Genomic DNA, 16,059 nt, shown 5'->3' on the forward strand with positions numbered 1-16,059 from the left:
GCAAGGGAGGGGGAGCTGCTGTGAGGCTAACGGGAGCGTCCCGAGGTCCTCAGGGTGCACGCGAGGCTGGGGCCGTCTGCCCCGCGTCTGTCCACGGCCGCCAGACCCAGTGGCCGCAGGGGCCCCGACCGTGAGGGATGCGTGTCCGTGAGCGCCGACAGGCTGAGCCCCGTGTGGACACCTGCTCCTCCTCCCGGCACCGTGCTCCCCTGGGAGGACCGGGCCCGAGGGTGGACGAACGCTGCTGCTGAGGCCCCGCGGCCGGCACACAGCGGTGCAGCATGGAACCCAGGCCCTTCTGCCGGCCCCGCCAGCTCGGGCGTCTGGCCGTGTCCCGGGGTGTCCCGCACCCTGGGCGGCACAGCCCCAGCCGGGACCGGCCCTCAGCACTGTCTGTGCAGCCCCCTCGTGGATGACGCGGTCCCCCGCCTGCGTGGCCTTCTTGCCTGCAGAACCTCGTCATCCTCTTGCCGCCGAAGGGGACGTCGTCCCCGAGACACCTTGTTCTTGCTCTCAGACCCTCGGTCAAGCGTTGGGGCGGCCCAGGCCTCCCCGGTGGCGGAGCCTCGGTGACCGCGTTCCCTGGGTGCGGCTCAGGGAGACAGACGGGGAGCGCAGATGCGGATTCCCTTTGATCCACACTTAAGCCCCTTCCTCGCCGATCCTCACTGCTGATCCCAGAGAAGCTTCCCCGACACTTGTCGGGATCCTCGCCCAGACGCCACGCAGAGGATTTCCGGGGATTGGGCCGGGCGTGTGCCTCAATCCTGTAGCCGCTCCGTGGGCTTAGGGTGTCCGTCTCCTGGCTTCCAACAGGGCTTTGGGGCCATCTTTTACCGTGACAAAATAGTGCATCCGGGACAGGACGTCGTGGTGGGGCCCTGGCAGGAATGATGAGCGGAGGAGGAGGAGGCCTGGGGGGGGCGGGGGTGCGCTGGGCAAAGCGCCGGCCTCCGCGTGGCCGGGCCCGAGAGGGGCTCCCGCCCGCACCTAGCGTCTCCCCCAAGGGTCCGGCCCAGGACGGCGGCCGCTCATTGCAGAGACATTTCTGGGGACGCTGCGAATGGAGTCCTGCACGTCCCCACCCTGCCCTGGGGAGCCACACTGGTTCTCAGCTGCAGTGTCCTTCCGTGCTGACTTTCCAGCTGAATGAGAAGTGTGTCTGAGGGGTGAGTGTCCCTCGTGTCACAGGCTGCTGGGACAAAATGCCACCCCCAGGGCAGCTTCAGCAGCAAATGTTTGGGGGCCTGGATTTGAGGCAAGGGCACCGGTGGCTCAGGTTCCAGCAAGAGGCCTCCTCTGGCTTCTCACGTGTCCTCGTGGGCTCGGTGCTGAGGGACAGCGGGGACTCGGTGTCTGCTCTCACACGGACACCAGTCCTATGGGACCGGGACCCCACCCTCGTGACCTCGTGTCACCTGACTTCCGTAAGAGCACAGTGCCCGAGGGCCCACACGCTGGGGGTTAGAGGGTCAGGGCTTCACCTTGCGACTTAGCGGGGTGCAGTCCCGTCCGTGGCCTGGCCTGGAAAGGAGCGGGTCTCAGGGTGACCACCTAGTGCATCCTCTGGACGGCCCCAGGTCCCGCCCCCAGGCTGTCTCCTGGCCCCGCTGGCCTCCTCCCACCGCCCCCGAGGGGACAGGCACACCGGCACAGGGCAGATGCACGAACACGCGCCTGTGCTCGCTCGACCTGGACCCCTGTGTGCGTCCTCCGGCAGGGGGGCGGGAGCTGAGGCCGAGGCTGTGGTTGGAAGCGTGCGTCTGGCCCGCTGGGGGCATCCGGTCTGAACGCTCAGACTCTGCACGGGGGACCCTCCGATTTGCACGGATGCCCTTCCTGTAGAAGTGCGGTCAGCCGGCCGTACGTGCCTCCGGAAGGACGCGCACTGTGTCCTAACTCGGAAAGCAGCCACGGGCCCGCAGCCACAAAATGATGGGGTGCCTCCAGCAAGGGAGAAACGTGGCTCTTTTCTGCCTGGAAGCGGTTGGTTCGGGCTTTATGGCTGCCGCGTCACTCCGGGCTCAGCGGCCACCTGGGGTCTACCCACCCTGTCGCTTGCCTGCACCCCAGGTGATGACAGGGGCTCAGGTCAGCCCCCCGCTTTTGGAGGAGGACCAGGGAGGGGCCGTGGTCACTGCGAGACCCGCCATGGATCGGTCCGATGGCAGCACTGGCCCACCTCCTGAGGACCCCGCTCGTAGCGCCGACCCCCGGCCCCTGCGTCCCCATCCTTCACCCGGCCCGCGTGTGCCACACCGGAAGGACATCCGGTGCTGCTTTTAAGGAGAGAAGAGACTTGTCCACTCCAGGACGAGGCCGTGGCTGCTCCCTGAAACTGTCCTCAACACCCCGTTACCACTTACTGGGGGCTGGGGGTTGGGGGCTGGGGGCAGGGCCGGGCCTGGGGAGCAGCACCGAACGGGGTCCGGGGCAACAGTGGCCGGCCGCCCCGCGTGACCCGGGCGCCACCCACCAGGCCTTCGGCCCCCGTGGCCGGCGCCCAGGGTGGGGTCAGGGTGCGGGCGCTGCCCCAGCTGAGCCATGCTGACCGCCCTCCTGTCTCCCACAGCTCGGATCATCAAGACAAAGCAGTGGTGCGACATGCTCCCGTGTCTGGAGGGTGAAGGCTGTGACCTGCTGATCAACCGGTCAGGCTGGACGTGCACGCAGCCTGGAGGGCGGATAAAGACCACCACGGTGCGTACTCGGCCCTGCTCGTTCTGGGACGCAGGGAGGGCGGCGGGCCCTGGGCACTGGGTGCTCGAGGGGAGGCGGCCCCACACCGGCGATGGCAGGGGCAGTCGGCTTCCTGGTGTGGAGGGGCCACGCCTGCCTCCATGCCCGCCTCGTTCTCTGGGCTCCAATCAGTCGGTCCCTGGGCTGTCCCCGCCCCCTCGGGCCGTCACGGAGAGCGTGACAGAACCACTCAGGAGGTAGCTCAGGGCCCACGCACAACCGGTGGCTGGTGGTGTTGTCTCCTTTCTGGGGCAGGGGCATGCTCGAAGCTCCAGGAGAAGGGGTTGGGGCCCCCCAGAGGGGGGCGAAGGCTCTTGAAAGAGCAGGATTGACTGAGGAGGGGTGGTGACCTGAATGTCTGTTCCCGCCCTGGGCACCGCAGAGTGGCCACTCGGCAGAGGCCCCGACAAACCCCGAGGTGCCCCCTGTCCTTCCCCAGCACACCCCTGTCCGCTGAGGGGGCACACCGCGGACCCTCCTTTCCAGGCGCTGCGACCAGCCCTGTCCCCGTGGCTGCTGTTCCTTGGGGGTGGGGGTGGGAGGGGGCGGGAGGGAAGGGGAGGGGGTCCTGGGACTGCTCGCTGAGGTCCCTTTTCCAAAGGTAAGTTCCTCGAGGCCCGTGCGGCGACGGCCCAGGCCACGGGAGTCGGCGCCCGTGTCCTCTGGTTCTGGCCCTGGGGCTCCGCAGGCCGAGGCCCACACGGCAATGACCTCTGCTGCCTGCTGGCCCATTCTCACCCCAATCCCGCCCTTCCTTGTAAGCTCCACCTAGAAACTGAGGACTGGAGTAGGTTGTGATCTGGCCGTGACTCCCGCCACGGGAACTTTGAGTCAGGGAGGTCTGGGGTCCCTGGGGAAGCATCTAGAAAGCCCCACGGGGGTCTGGGCCTCCTCCCGGGATTGCTGTGGGGGCTGCAGCCCTCAGGAGCTGGGCCAGAGGAAAACCCGCGGCCTCTGGGTGGAGCCCCTATGCTGCAGGCCCCTCGGGGGCACGGTCTGAGCAGCGGCTGCCCGTTGGTGGGAGTTAGGCAGTTCTCCCCTGGTGGCAGCGTGGGCTGGGCGGGGGGCACCGGCCACATGCGGCCCTCAGCTGAGACAGTCACTTGTTCACCCGTGATGAACACGGGAATGGCCACCCTGTCCTCATGCCCATCAGCTGTGCAGGGACCTGCCACCTGCCTGGCGGCTCCGAGGGAGCCCGGGGGAGCTTCTGACGTGTGGCCGCCACCTCCAGGGGCTCATTATTCTAGGGTCCTCGTCTGTGTGCCGTTCCCAAACGGGGGAGACCTGGGGACACGCAGACCCTCGCTGGCCAGAGCCGCTGTCCTCCATCGGTGGGGACCGAGGGGTCAGTGTGATAAAGCTGGAGGGCGGGGGTCTTCCCAGGTGTCTCCAGACAGAGCTCCGGCTCTCACGGCAAGGCTGGGCTGTGGTGACCCGTTTGCAAAGCTTTCCGAAAAGTTTACTTGAGCTCTTGACCCAAACACCGTATAATTGGAGGCGTAGTCCGGGTTTCAAGGTCGCGTCTCGATTCTCTTATAGATGCTCAGCGCTATGGGGTCTCCCCTCCCATCACGACGGTTTTCCCGTGAGATGGGCCCTGAGGGACCTCGTGATGGCTTGGCCAGGTGACAGCCAATTCCAACTCAGTGGCTAGAGCGCGTCTGGAGCGGTGCCCCTCCCCCCAGCCCCACCACGTCTCACCTCACGCCTCCGTGTTCCCTTCTCTGTGCCCACCCACCTGTGAGTGGCCCTCACGCGGGGCCCCCGCACGTGGGTGCGATACGTTAATGACTCCAGCTCCTGGGGAGAGACCCCGGGAGCGTGCTGGTGTTTGCGTGTCCTAGAGCGTGGCTCCTCAGAGGGCAGCTTGCTCCCCATTAGTGGGTCATGAAATTAATTTCCTGGATCATGACCAGCATTTAAAAGAAGTTAGAAGAAATAGAGTAAAACGAGAGAGTCCCGCGTCGTGAGGGTGAATGCCGTGTAGCGAAAGGCCCACGCACGGGGTCACCAGGGAGATGGGGTCGTCACGGCAGGACACGGCGAGGTGTGGTGGCCCGGCGGCCTCGGGGCGCTCCCGCGTCTGTGTGGCCCCAGGCTCCGCTTCTCGCTCCGCTGGCCCGTGGACGTCGGCCTGCACCAGGAACGTGACCCGGGAGGACGCGCCCTCCCCGGTGTCCGGCGCTGAGGCCGTGACCTGCATGTGTCACCAGGTGCTCGTCCGCGCACTGGTGCTCCGTCCCCCAAACCAGATAGAGACCCACGTTCCCAGTCAGCCATTAGGCGCCACGCTTGAGTTCTGTGCGGAGCGAGCGCCCGGTTGGGGGGAGTGTCTGTCCCGTTTTGCTCAGGAACTGGGACTTCGTGGAAACCCGCTTCCCCCAAAGCACACTTCCCGAGAGCCGGCTCTGAGACGAGGCCCGGCGGCCACAGCCTGAGCTCGTCCGTGCCCAGAGGTGGACATCCTGCCCGGCTGTTCGGGACTTCAGGCAGTCAGGGGGTCACGGTGTCCTGGCATCTGGGCTAGACCCTGGGAGGGGATGCCCGGCGGCCCGGCCTGGCCTGCCGACCGGTCCCGGAGCTCAGCGCTCACTACGGACCGATTCACACGGCAGACGAGCGCCAGGGCGGGGGTGGGGTTGGCTGTCGTTGATTCCTGTTGGGTCCTGCCTGTTAACACCCCCCGAGGTGCTGAGTGTCTTTCCACAGAGCCCTTGTCTGGGCCGAGAAAGCCAGCATGGGACAGGGTAGGGGCCACTGTCCCTTCCACTGCCCATCTTCACAGTCCTGAGGATGATGTGTTGTCCAGATAGCCCGCTTGGCCCGGAGCTCCCGCCTCAGCCTCCTGCAAGCTTGGGGCCCCACACCCTAGACCCTCCCACCCTGGCCCCCCCCACCCTGTACCCCCACACCCTAACACCCCACCCTTGACCCCCGCACCCTGGACCCCCACACCCTAGACACTCCCACCCTGGACCCCCACACCTTAGACACGCCCCACCCTGGACCCCGCACCCTAACCCCGCACCCTGGACCCCCGCACCCTGGACCCCCACACCCTAGACACCCCCACCCTGGACCCCCACATCCTAGATCTCACACCCTAGACCCCCATGCCCTAAGCCCCTATACCCTGGACCCCCACACACTGAACCCCCTCACACTGGACCCCACACCTTAGACCCCCACACCCTGGACCCCACACACTGGACCCCCACACACTCTCCACAACACTTGCACTGAGAATCTTACAACGACCAAGAACCTAGCAAATGTTCTGGGCCCCCCGTTAAAAAAACAAACAAACAAACAAAAACACACGTGCTGCTCATGTTTGCCATCTGGACACCCGTATAAAGTGACAGGGACAAGAGAAGGAGAAAGGCGCAGGGGGAAGGAGAGGAGACGGCAGGAGGCACCGTGCAGGCAGGCCCTCCCGCCTGGCCCCACGGCAGACGGCCCCAGGGGGTTCGTGCCAGAGCGGGGCCCGTGTCTGGCGCGTCTCCAGGTCGGGGAGCTTCCTGAAGACCCAGGTCCTGAGAAGCACAGGCCCCCTCAGCTCCCGGAGCGCTGTCTCTCTGGAGGACCCCTCCACGTGAGTCCCCTGCGGCCCCCCCAAGTGACCGCGGCCACAGCTCATTCTCACTGGGCTCTGGGGGCCGGAGGTCAGATGTTGAGGCGAGGCTCCAACAGAGGAGAGGAGGGAGGGTCCGTCGGCCTCAGGCCGGGTCTGGGGCTCCACCGTCACGTGGCCGTGTGCCTGCGGGAGCTAGTGGTTCCCTCGAGAACACTCGGCCGTCACGTCCAGGCCCGTCCCAGGTTAAGGATGATTCTGTCTCGCGAGCTTTATTTATTACATCTAAGATGAGTCCGTTTCCAAAAATGTCACTTTCCGAGGTTCAGTGGGCATGAATTTTGGGTGGGACGAGGGTCCCATCCCATCCCATCCACTAACTTAAACAAGCCCAAGGTGGGTCGCCGTGGTGTGGGGCCCGAGGACCCTTCTGGGAAGCCCAGCCTCTGCCCGTTGGGTCCGCAGGCCACGCTGGAGGACGTGGGGGAAAGCAAAGGGCCAGTGCTCGAGCCGGGAGCACAGAGGACGCAAACCACAGGCCGGAGGCACAGGCGCCCGGAAGGCCGTGGAACCAGCGGCCGCATAGAGAAGCTGGCGGTGGGGGGGGCCCGCGGGAGCTGGGGGTGGGAAGGCGGCAGGAGGAGGGCACGCCAGTGGGGCCACACGTCCCCGACCTCTTCCCTTCCTCCCCCAGGTGGGGTCCCTGAGCCTCCGGGCGGGGGGGGGGTGTGCGATGGCCCCACATCCACCGTGCTCCCCTGTGAGGGGCCCCCGCCGACCTCTCTCGACACGGGGGTGAGCTGTCACCCCCATGCCCTCGCGCCCCAGATTTGTGACAAGAGTCACGGTGGAGTTAAGACGCTGAGTTGGACACCAGGGAGATAAAAGGCATTTTGGGGGGGATTACGTGTATAATTTTTATGAGGACGGAAGTTTAAAATATGTATAAAATGCACACGTGAGCACACGTGCACCTGTGGTTACACACGCGTGTGCATTTGTGTGCACATACACCTGCACGAGTGTGTGTGTGCAGAGCAGATTCTGTTAGCCCGCTGGTGGAAGGACGGAGCCCCAGAAAGTCGTAGCGTCGACTGTTGACGAGAAGTAGGAAACACAGAGACCAGTTCAGGAGGTCCGAAGAACACAGCGTCCAAAAACGGAGAGAAACGGAGGAGAGAAGCTTATCAAAGAAATGTGTAAGAAAAGAAATCCCCAGAGCTCAGAGGTGCAGGTTGCGGAGGGAGGGGTGAGTCAGCGCGGGGCCGTGGGCCGGCCCAAAGCCGGAGGGGAAAGGGTCACGTACGGACTCGGATGCGACCGCTGCTGTCCTGCCCAGTCGCTCGAAGCCAGACCTGAGCAGCACACGTCTTCCCGATTTCCAGGACGCAGCTCCCGACCTGGGGTTCCGGGACTGGAGGAATGTTCCTGGGTGCGGGAGAGAGCGCCTCCAGCCGGCGGGGCCCCTCCGTGCACCCCCTGTGGTGGGAATAAAGTCCTCCATCCGTGAAGAGGAGGACCGAGCAGGACGAGCCCCGGGGGAGCCCCGGCCCAGCCCGCTGCAGCCGTGGGGCCCCCAAGCTTTGGGCCGGTCTCGCGTTTCTCCCCCACGGGAGAGCTTTCTTTATTATGTATCTATGAGCCCGTTATTTGTGAGGCACTGCGGGTCCGGGAAGTCCCGGTGGGCACGAGCCCTGCCCCCACGGAGCCCCAGGAGGGTCCTCAGGTGACTCCCCGGGGAAGCGACGGCTGTCTGAAGTGGGAGGAGACAGTTGGAGGAGAGCGGTCCACACAGGCACCTGCGGCCTGCTCCCAAGACAGCCTGGCTTCTTAGGAGCTGGGGGGGCCCAGTCGTCTCCAAGGGTGAGGCAGGGCCCCAGGGGATATGGAAGATGCCGGAGAGAGTCCCTTCTGCATGTGCCGGGAGCACAGGGACAACTTCAGGAGGGCTTTGTCTTTGTGAGGCCGGCTGGGGCCACGGGCTCGAGGTCACTCTGTCAGGGAGAGGGTTGCAGATGAGACTCTGTGGTCCCAGCTGCAGAGGAGGGGACCCACTGGGTCTGCGGTGTCAGAGAGGGGACACGGCGGCAGCCGTTGTGGCGCAGGGAGGGGTGGGGAGGGGCAGGGGTCAGGATGGACTCGTGTTTCCGGCCTGGTGACTCCTGTAGGCATCCAGGACCACCCCCCGGCCCACACGCTAGGCGCTAGGCCGTCCGAAGTCAGTGTGGCAGCCCCTGGGGTCCGTGGCTGGGGTGGGGGGGGGTTGGAGGCCCCCAGCGGGGAGGGTGGCGGGCACGGTCGTGGAGGGAAGCCCAGAGGCGTCCACCACAGAGCGGCCGACCTGTGTGTGGTGCGTCTGCTCCCCCGTCTCTGCGAGGGGTCCCCTGGTCCCTCCCAGCCCCCCCCAGGCCCACGGGTCAGTAGGAATTCCTGCAGCCTTGCCGACCTTGGGGGTTGTGTGCGCCCAGCTTTCTGTCCCCTGTGAGGCCTCCTTCCGTCCCTCCGTGCTCAGGGCGACCCGGGGCTCCTTCGCTCCTGAGTTCCAGGACTTCCGGGAACGTGGACGCAGTCTGTCACTTCCTGCAATCTCTGTGCCCCCAGCCTGGCTCTCCCGGCCGCTAAAGGCCCGCTCGCCCGTCTGGCCGTCCACCCGCCGCACCGGCCGGCATGTCCTGAGCACTCCTAGTGCCCGGTCCGGGCCAGCCTGTGCTGCGCGTGGAAACTGCAGGTTCTGGCCCCACCGGGAGGGGACGCGCTGCTGGTCCCTTTCGTGGGCCCCGGGCCTTCAGGGCTCTCCAGACGTGCCTGCCAGCCGTGAGCCCCTACAGATGGGATCATCCTGACAGCTTCCAGGAGCTCAGCGCCTCGTGGAGGTGTTTGGGGGCCTCTGGTTTGTCTCTGATCTTGAATGAGCCATCCCAGCAATTAGAAGCTTTTATTACAGAGCAGGGTCTCAGCTGCCGTTCTGCTGCTCATTCTGAAAACCAATAAAAGAAAAATGACTCCGGGCCCCGAGCGAGGCAGCGCGGGGCTTTATTGGCCGGAGGCCACAACTGGCTGGCTTGTGGCAGGTATTTCCTTGTCTGCTTTGGGGGGAGGGAGACAGTGGTCCCTGCGGATCTGCGGGGGTTTCCATCAGTCCCCCCGGCAGGTGTCCCAGGCCCCCAGCCGAGTGCCCCCGGCTCTGTGAGTCGAGGCCCTTCCCGGCGTGCCCAGCCTCTGCAGGCAAGCTCATTTGCCACGTTCCCCTCCCAGGGCACCCGTCCGTGTAGACAGGGCTCCCTCCTGCACACATTGCCCCAGGCCGGCCTCTGTTTCAGAGAAATACACCCTAGGAACCCTGAGAGCAGCCCGGGGTGCAGGGCGCATGGGCTCCTGGGAAGACGCCTGGAACAGATGTGCTTTCTGGCGTCTGTTCAGGGCTCTCCTCTCCCGCGGCGGATGCCGGGCGGAGCTTTGGCTGAGAACCCGCGCACGGTGGCCCGTGGCTCAGGGCCTCCCCTGCCGCCTGCAAGGATCAGGGGACAGAGGGCCAGCCGTGCCGTGAGGTCTGGGGCTGAGCGGCCCCTCCCGCAGGCATGTGGAATCGGATGGAATGGTGTTTATGGCGGGTCCGCTGGAGCCCAGGCAGCGCACAGAGCGTGGCCCGGGTGTGCCCTGCCTGGAGGGAGGCATCTGGGCTCAGGATGGGGCGTGGCCGCCCAGGGGAGCGGAGGGGAGGAGGGCAGAGACGCGGGAGGACTCCCAGCCAGCCCCTCTCATCTGCCCTCTGGGAGCATCTCAGCAAATACGACGACGTCCTGCCAGGACAAAGGGCTTTTGTCAGGTTTCTAGGATTAGCGTCCAGCGAGGCCGAGCGGAGGGCAGAACTCCCCCGAGCAAGTCAGTGCCCGCACCCAGCTAATTCTTTCTGCCGCACAAACAATGAAAAATACCGAGTCATTACTCTGATCCCTGTCTGCAATCCATTTTGTGTTCCTTGAATCACTGCTATGTATCACCACAGTAATAGCTGGACGTTTTAATAGATTCCGTGTGTAAACAAAGAACGCGGACGGCCGGCCCGGCACCAGCTAGCATCGTGAGCTGCGGCAGTCTTCATTTGCTCGGCAGAAGCGAGCCCAGAAACGGAAAATTGGTTTGACCAAGCCCGCATTTTTTCCGTGGGCACTTTCGGCCGATTTCGCGATGGGAGACATTACGTGCTGGTAGCTGTTTATGGTAACGGCACTGCATCAGTCTCAATTTTCCTGAAAGCAGTTGTTCTCTGGATTGTTTTAAATACGTAAATGGCACACGGTTGAATTGCGGGGGGACGTGCCCAGTGGAGAAACCAGTGGGCCTGGGACGAGCCCCCCGCCACGGGGTTGGGGCGTCCCTCATGCCACAGAGGTGATGCCAGCCCGCCAAGCCGACCACATCAGGGTTGGGGACGGGCCCTAGCGCGAGGCCTGGGAGGCTCAGTTCTGCCGTCCCCTCGCCCCTGCATGGGCAGCTGGGGCACAGCGTCGGGGCTCTCCCTCCCCTCCCCCCTCCCCTGCCCCCACCCCTATCCTTCCTGGAGCCATGTTGGATGCTTGGGATACAGGGAGGAAGCCTGCCTAGTCCTGCCCCTCACAGAGCTGACGGGCCCCCGTGACAGTCCGTGGAGGGACAGCAGCGGACGGGCCCCCGTGACAGTCCGTGGAGGGACAGCTTTCGGCCCCATTTGGGCTTGCACAAGCGGCCATCGCTTAGACATGAGGTCAAAAGTCTCTGCTGAATAGATGGGGAGAAAATGCCGGCCTTTGGAAGGCACTGGCCAGGCTTCCGTGTCCCACCGCTCACCATGATGCCTGGGGCTCTGGGATCCGAGAGGGTCAAATGGTCCCAAGTCTCAGCAGTCCACAGGGAAGGTGGGGACCCTGCCTGAGACACAGTATGTGCCCCCCCCCCCCCGTAAGGGAATCTTCTGGAGCGAGCGGACCGGCTGCTGCCACCACATTGCCCACCCTGCCAGCCCACCACATGGCCGTGGGCTGTCAGGGCCTGCCCTGTGCCTTTGCCCAGAGCTCTCCTGCTATCCCAGAAGTCAAGGGGGGTCCCTGCAACCCCACGAGCATGAAGGGGCCACCTTGTCAACAGCGAGTGTTTGATAAGAGCTGATCAAGTTCAGAGTGATCCCAAGTTGCTGGGACTGTTTGTGTTAATTCTGTCTTCTGGTCCCGGCTTTCGTGAGCTTTTGGGCAAAGTGATCCAAAACATGTTTTTTTCCTGTTGGTTTAATACGTCCTTATGATCTTACAAATGACGTTGCTTAGGGCTTTGCTTCTTTGTAAAGGACAGAGGTAAACCCAGCCCCTCTCGGCTGTGCTGTGATGTGTAAGATCACATAAGCGAGAAGTCAGTCGGTCAGTGTGCACACTGCACAAGCCTCCAGGGCAGGATGCCTTCCCTGCCTGGCGCCCACGTCCCAGCCGGCCCCTTGCACCCCTGGTTCTGATCATGCTGCACCTGTCTCCATTGCTGTGCCTCCGGGCTCTGTCCTCTGTGCGCCCGGCGTGGGGGGCTGCTGATCCCAGGCCAGCTGTGCCGCCTGGACAGCAGCACCGGGGACAGGGTCCTCCGCCGGCCGACCCCTCCCCAGTTGTCTGCGTGCCACTTGGGGACCACACGGCATGTGACGTGGACACTCATTAAAAGATCAGTCTAAAACACAGAAGGATTTCTGTCTCAACCCGAATTACCTTAAACGTCAACTCCCAGTTCCACCCGAGGCGTATACTGGACGACATGGGTCCTGGGTGGTGGGTCCAGAGCCGCCACCGCTGGGTTCTGGCACCCATCCTCCCTCGCGTCTTCTCCCCCGGCCGGAGCACCGAGCTCGGCCCCGCCAGGCGCTGTGTGTGACCTCCCTCCCCGCCGCTGTGCCCTGCTCCGTGACGAGCCTCCCACTCTCCGGCCGCTTCTCCGCTTTCTGCGTGAGATCGTCCCCACCCCGTTCACGGGTGATATTTCTCACGCACACGTTGGTAGCCTCGGTTTCCTCATCTGTGGGATGGGGGAAGAGTGCACCCCAGGCTGACCTCACAGGTCCCTGGGGTGGTGGGAAAGGGAGAGAACAGTTTATGAAAGCCCAGGGGAGTCGGTGTGGGTCTGAGTGTTGCTGTTTTCCTCGTGTGGCACCTTCCGGAATATTCTAGAGTGCTCACATCCCCAGTGGCTGCATCATCAGGAAGAAGCCATACCCGCAGCCCCTTCTGGGAAGCCCCCCGCCCATCTGGTAGTGGGCGCTGGGTAGCAGGAAAGCCCCGGGGTGCTGGCCGCGTTGCCGCGTCTCTTGGTTTTGTTTGAATTTTGGCTGCGTCTCCCTTTGTGTCGTCTCTGCCCACGTGGCTTCAGGTTTTCATGGGACTGATGAGTGGGGGAGGGAGGAGCTTCCCTGGTCCCCATTACCACGGCCATCCGCGCTATGACGGAACCAGCTTGTTGGACATTTGGAGGAGAGAGGAATGGTCCGATCCTTCCTCCACGTCTGCGAAGAACCGGCCGGGGCCCCTGGATTCCTGTGGCGGCTGGACGTTCTGGACTCACATGGTGTCACGCTTGTTACGACAGCTGCGTGGCCTTTGCCTCGCGTCCGGTCTTATGTATTTTTGGAAATAAAACCAATTGGCCATCGCACCCTGACTCAAAGAAAAGAGAGACACGTGCTGAGTTTGGTACCCTCGCCATGGGCGTGTCGCACGTGGATGGGAGGCCCCTTCTTGGCACAGTGCTTTACCGTCTACGCTACCCAGCTCCGACGAGAACCTCCTAAAATGCAGAGAGAACCTGCGACTTCCTCATCGCGCCCGGGCCCGCCCTCGAGCCCCAGGCCCGGCTGCACCGACGGGGAAACCAGCCTGCAGAGGTGGGGTCGGGCCAGCAGGAGCGCCCCCGATCGCCCTGCAGAGACTGACTCCCAGCAGCGTGACAGGACAGGAGGCGGTGGGTGGAGGTGAGCTTCACTGGAAGGGGCGGGGTGGGCAGGAGAGGGCAATGCGGTGGCTCACGCAGGGGCCTGTGTGTCCACTCACTTCAGCGTTCTCAAAAGACCATAAAACTCTCCAGCCGAGGCAGAGCACCCGACCCCCCAAGGAGGTTAAACACCACTGGGAGCCGCCCCCCCCCCCCCGGTTGAGAGCCTGTTGGGGTCACGTGAAGGCTGGGGGTCTCTGTGCATCCAGACCTTCGAGACCAGCCTGGAACCACAGGGCTCCCCCGCCCCCGCCCCGCCCGGGAACCCAGAGGAAGGCTGGAGACTTGCTTGCCACCGGGCCTCTTGGCTCATTCCAGGCCAGGCTAGGCCTCTGCTTGTCCGAAGGGGGTTTAAAAAAACATCAGAGCCCAAGTTCAAACAGGAGCCTGTGGGAAAATGCACACTGTGGAAAGGAATACTTCATAAAGAATTAAAGGCAGAGTTAGCTCTGACAAGAGTTGTTTAAGGTACACAGAGGAGACTTCTGGAGAATGTCTGCTGGTGGGTGTCAGAGACATACAGGGGGCCGTGCCTTCTGTGACCCGGGAGCCGCGAGCCACAGAGAAAGGACCGCCCGGGGCAAAGGAGGTTTGCTGGGTGAGCTGGAGGAAAGGCAGGATACCCGAAACATGAGTGGAATCGAGAAAGGTGTTGGGAGCTGCGAATGAAGGAACCGTCCCTGCAGAAAACCGATTCCGTGAAGTGTGGGGGTCTTCAGCCAAGGAACAAGTCATAGGAGAAAGCCACGAAATGAGCCAGAGAGAAAAAAGTCGGTAGGTGTGAGGGCAGAGGGCACATTCCTAACCTGAGAAACGGGGCACTCCAGAGGGGAAGCCACCGTGACCAGGAAAGAAAGAATCGTCAGATTAGGGCAAAAATAGGACTGGAAAGAAAACCCCCAACTACAAACGATACAGAAGCATCAGGACCCATGCACCCCATGGCCTTGTGTTTGCGTGGAAAGGATGAGAGGGGGCTGCCTCATCCCAAGCCAGGTTAAATCAGGGAAATAAAATTAAGACAGGAGGACAGAGGTCCACGGAACCTACGAAGGCAGAGATCAGGCGCCCTCTGAACCGGAAGGAAAGGAAGGAACACCACCAGGGATTTGACTGAAACATACTGTCACTTAAGAATTCAACCCCACTTCGGGGCCCCTGGGTGGCTCAGTCGGTTGGGCGTCCGACTTCGGCTCAGGTCATGATCTCACAGTTTGTGAGTTCGAGCCCCACGTCGGGCTCTGTGCTGACAGCTTGGAGCCTGGAGCCTGCTTACGATTCTGTGTGTCTCTCTCTCTGCCCCTGCCCCACTCGCACTCTTGTCTCTCTGTCTCAAGAATAAATAAACATTAAAAAAAAAAAAAAAAAAAGAATTCACCCCTAGTTCGAGTTGCTTTTCAGACCAAGGGACTAAAGAAGACAGTTTTAAATTTACGAGAATTTAGAAAGTGTACCACCCACACAGCTTCCCTGAAAACGTGAACAAAAATCATCTGAAGCCAATTGAAGAAATAAAAATCAAGAGCTGATGAGGGAAAAGGTCATGTGTGAGAAGAAGAACGGTGATTCTCGATACCAACAGATACGTGCAGTCAAACAAATCACCCCTGTGAGTGTGCTTAGGAAGTTGAACGCAAAATCCACGGCATGTATTTAGTACACTGTATATTGTGAAAGATGATCGTTGTGTGATAGTAAACCAGTTTGTAGCCTCTGGTGAGATCAACAGAGGCCGACATGCCAGAGCGGCTGGTGAGTAAGAGAACAGTGACCTAACGTCTGTTCGTGGAGTAGAGGACCCATGAGGACTTAGATCGTTAGAGACATGGCTTCATCATTGAGAGTGCGTTTGATTACACAAAGGTGGCCGATAATAGAAGAACCTGATTCCTTCAAACTATGGCTGAGGAGAAAGCATGTGAAACGTGCATGTGTATAAGGACCTGAACCGTGAACGGACCCTAACCAGAAATCGGAGTGGGCCGTGCTATTCATGACAACTTCTGTGCCAGTGGTGACAATAAACGTAAGTGGGTTAGTCTCCCCCTACTAAAAGGCAAGGACTGCTTAAATCAGGTTTTAAAATAATCAAATACACTGAAATCGTTGTTGCGCTGTACGTTGATGTGGATGTAAACTTTAGAAATAAAATTTAAATTAAATAAATAAATAAATAAATAATCAAACATAGGAAACTTTCTAAGGGCACTCCTACAAACAAAAATTTTAAAGCAACAAATAAATAAAGGTATACCTGGCCAAGGAGAGGGAAAGGAAATCAGTAGCTAAACATGACCAAATTGGAACATGTCGATTTAATGCTTAAAGGTGATACATGTAGGGTCATACAAATGTTTATAGTTATTGACGCATATCGATAATTAAAGTCCAGCATAATGAAAGTATCACGGATTAGCATACAATTTCTGTGACGCAAGCCTGACTGCAAATAAACAAAATGATCAGAAACGTAACTTTTAGTTGGAAATTTATACAACCCTTACATCTGTGTTAAGATCAAGTAAAAACCACAGATAACAATAAAAATAACCAGGACGTAGGTCTTTTGAACAATAAAAATATCACAGCTGAATTTGCAGCTACGTACTGAACATTAACATACGAACAGGATGTTTCCAGTTGCCCACGGTTGATGAAACCCTTGCAGAAGAATCCATAATCCACGAATGGAACCTGCCTAAGAGGGGAAATGTGTCAACCTTCTTTTCTGGTCACTTTCCAGT

General features: G+C 61.3%; 1 protein-coding gene across 2 annotated transcripts in view; it reads left to right on the forward strand.

Annotated features, from left to right (window-relative positions):
• Positions 1-16,059, forward strand: part of TAFA5 (TAFA chemokine like family member 5) — a 189,151-nt gene that overhangs the window by 151,996 nt on the left and 21,096 nt on the right. For both annotated transcript variants that reach the window (XM_042944686.1, XM_042944687.1), the window contains exon 3: positions 2,573-2,700. In XM_042944686.1, coding sequence (XP_042800620.1) covers positions 2,573-2,700 — 128 coding nt within the window. The remainder of the gene's footprint in view (positions 1-2,572; positions 2,701-16,059) is intronic.

The sequence above is a fragment of the Panthera leo genome, chromosome B4, assembly GCF_018350215.1.
Source record: "Panthera leo isolate Ple1 chromosome B4, P.leo_Ple1_pat1.1, whole genome shotgun sequence".
Lineage (NCBI taxonomy): Eukaryota > Metazoa > Chordata > Mammalia > Carnivora > Felidae > Panthera > Panthera leo.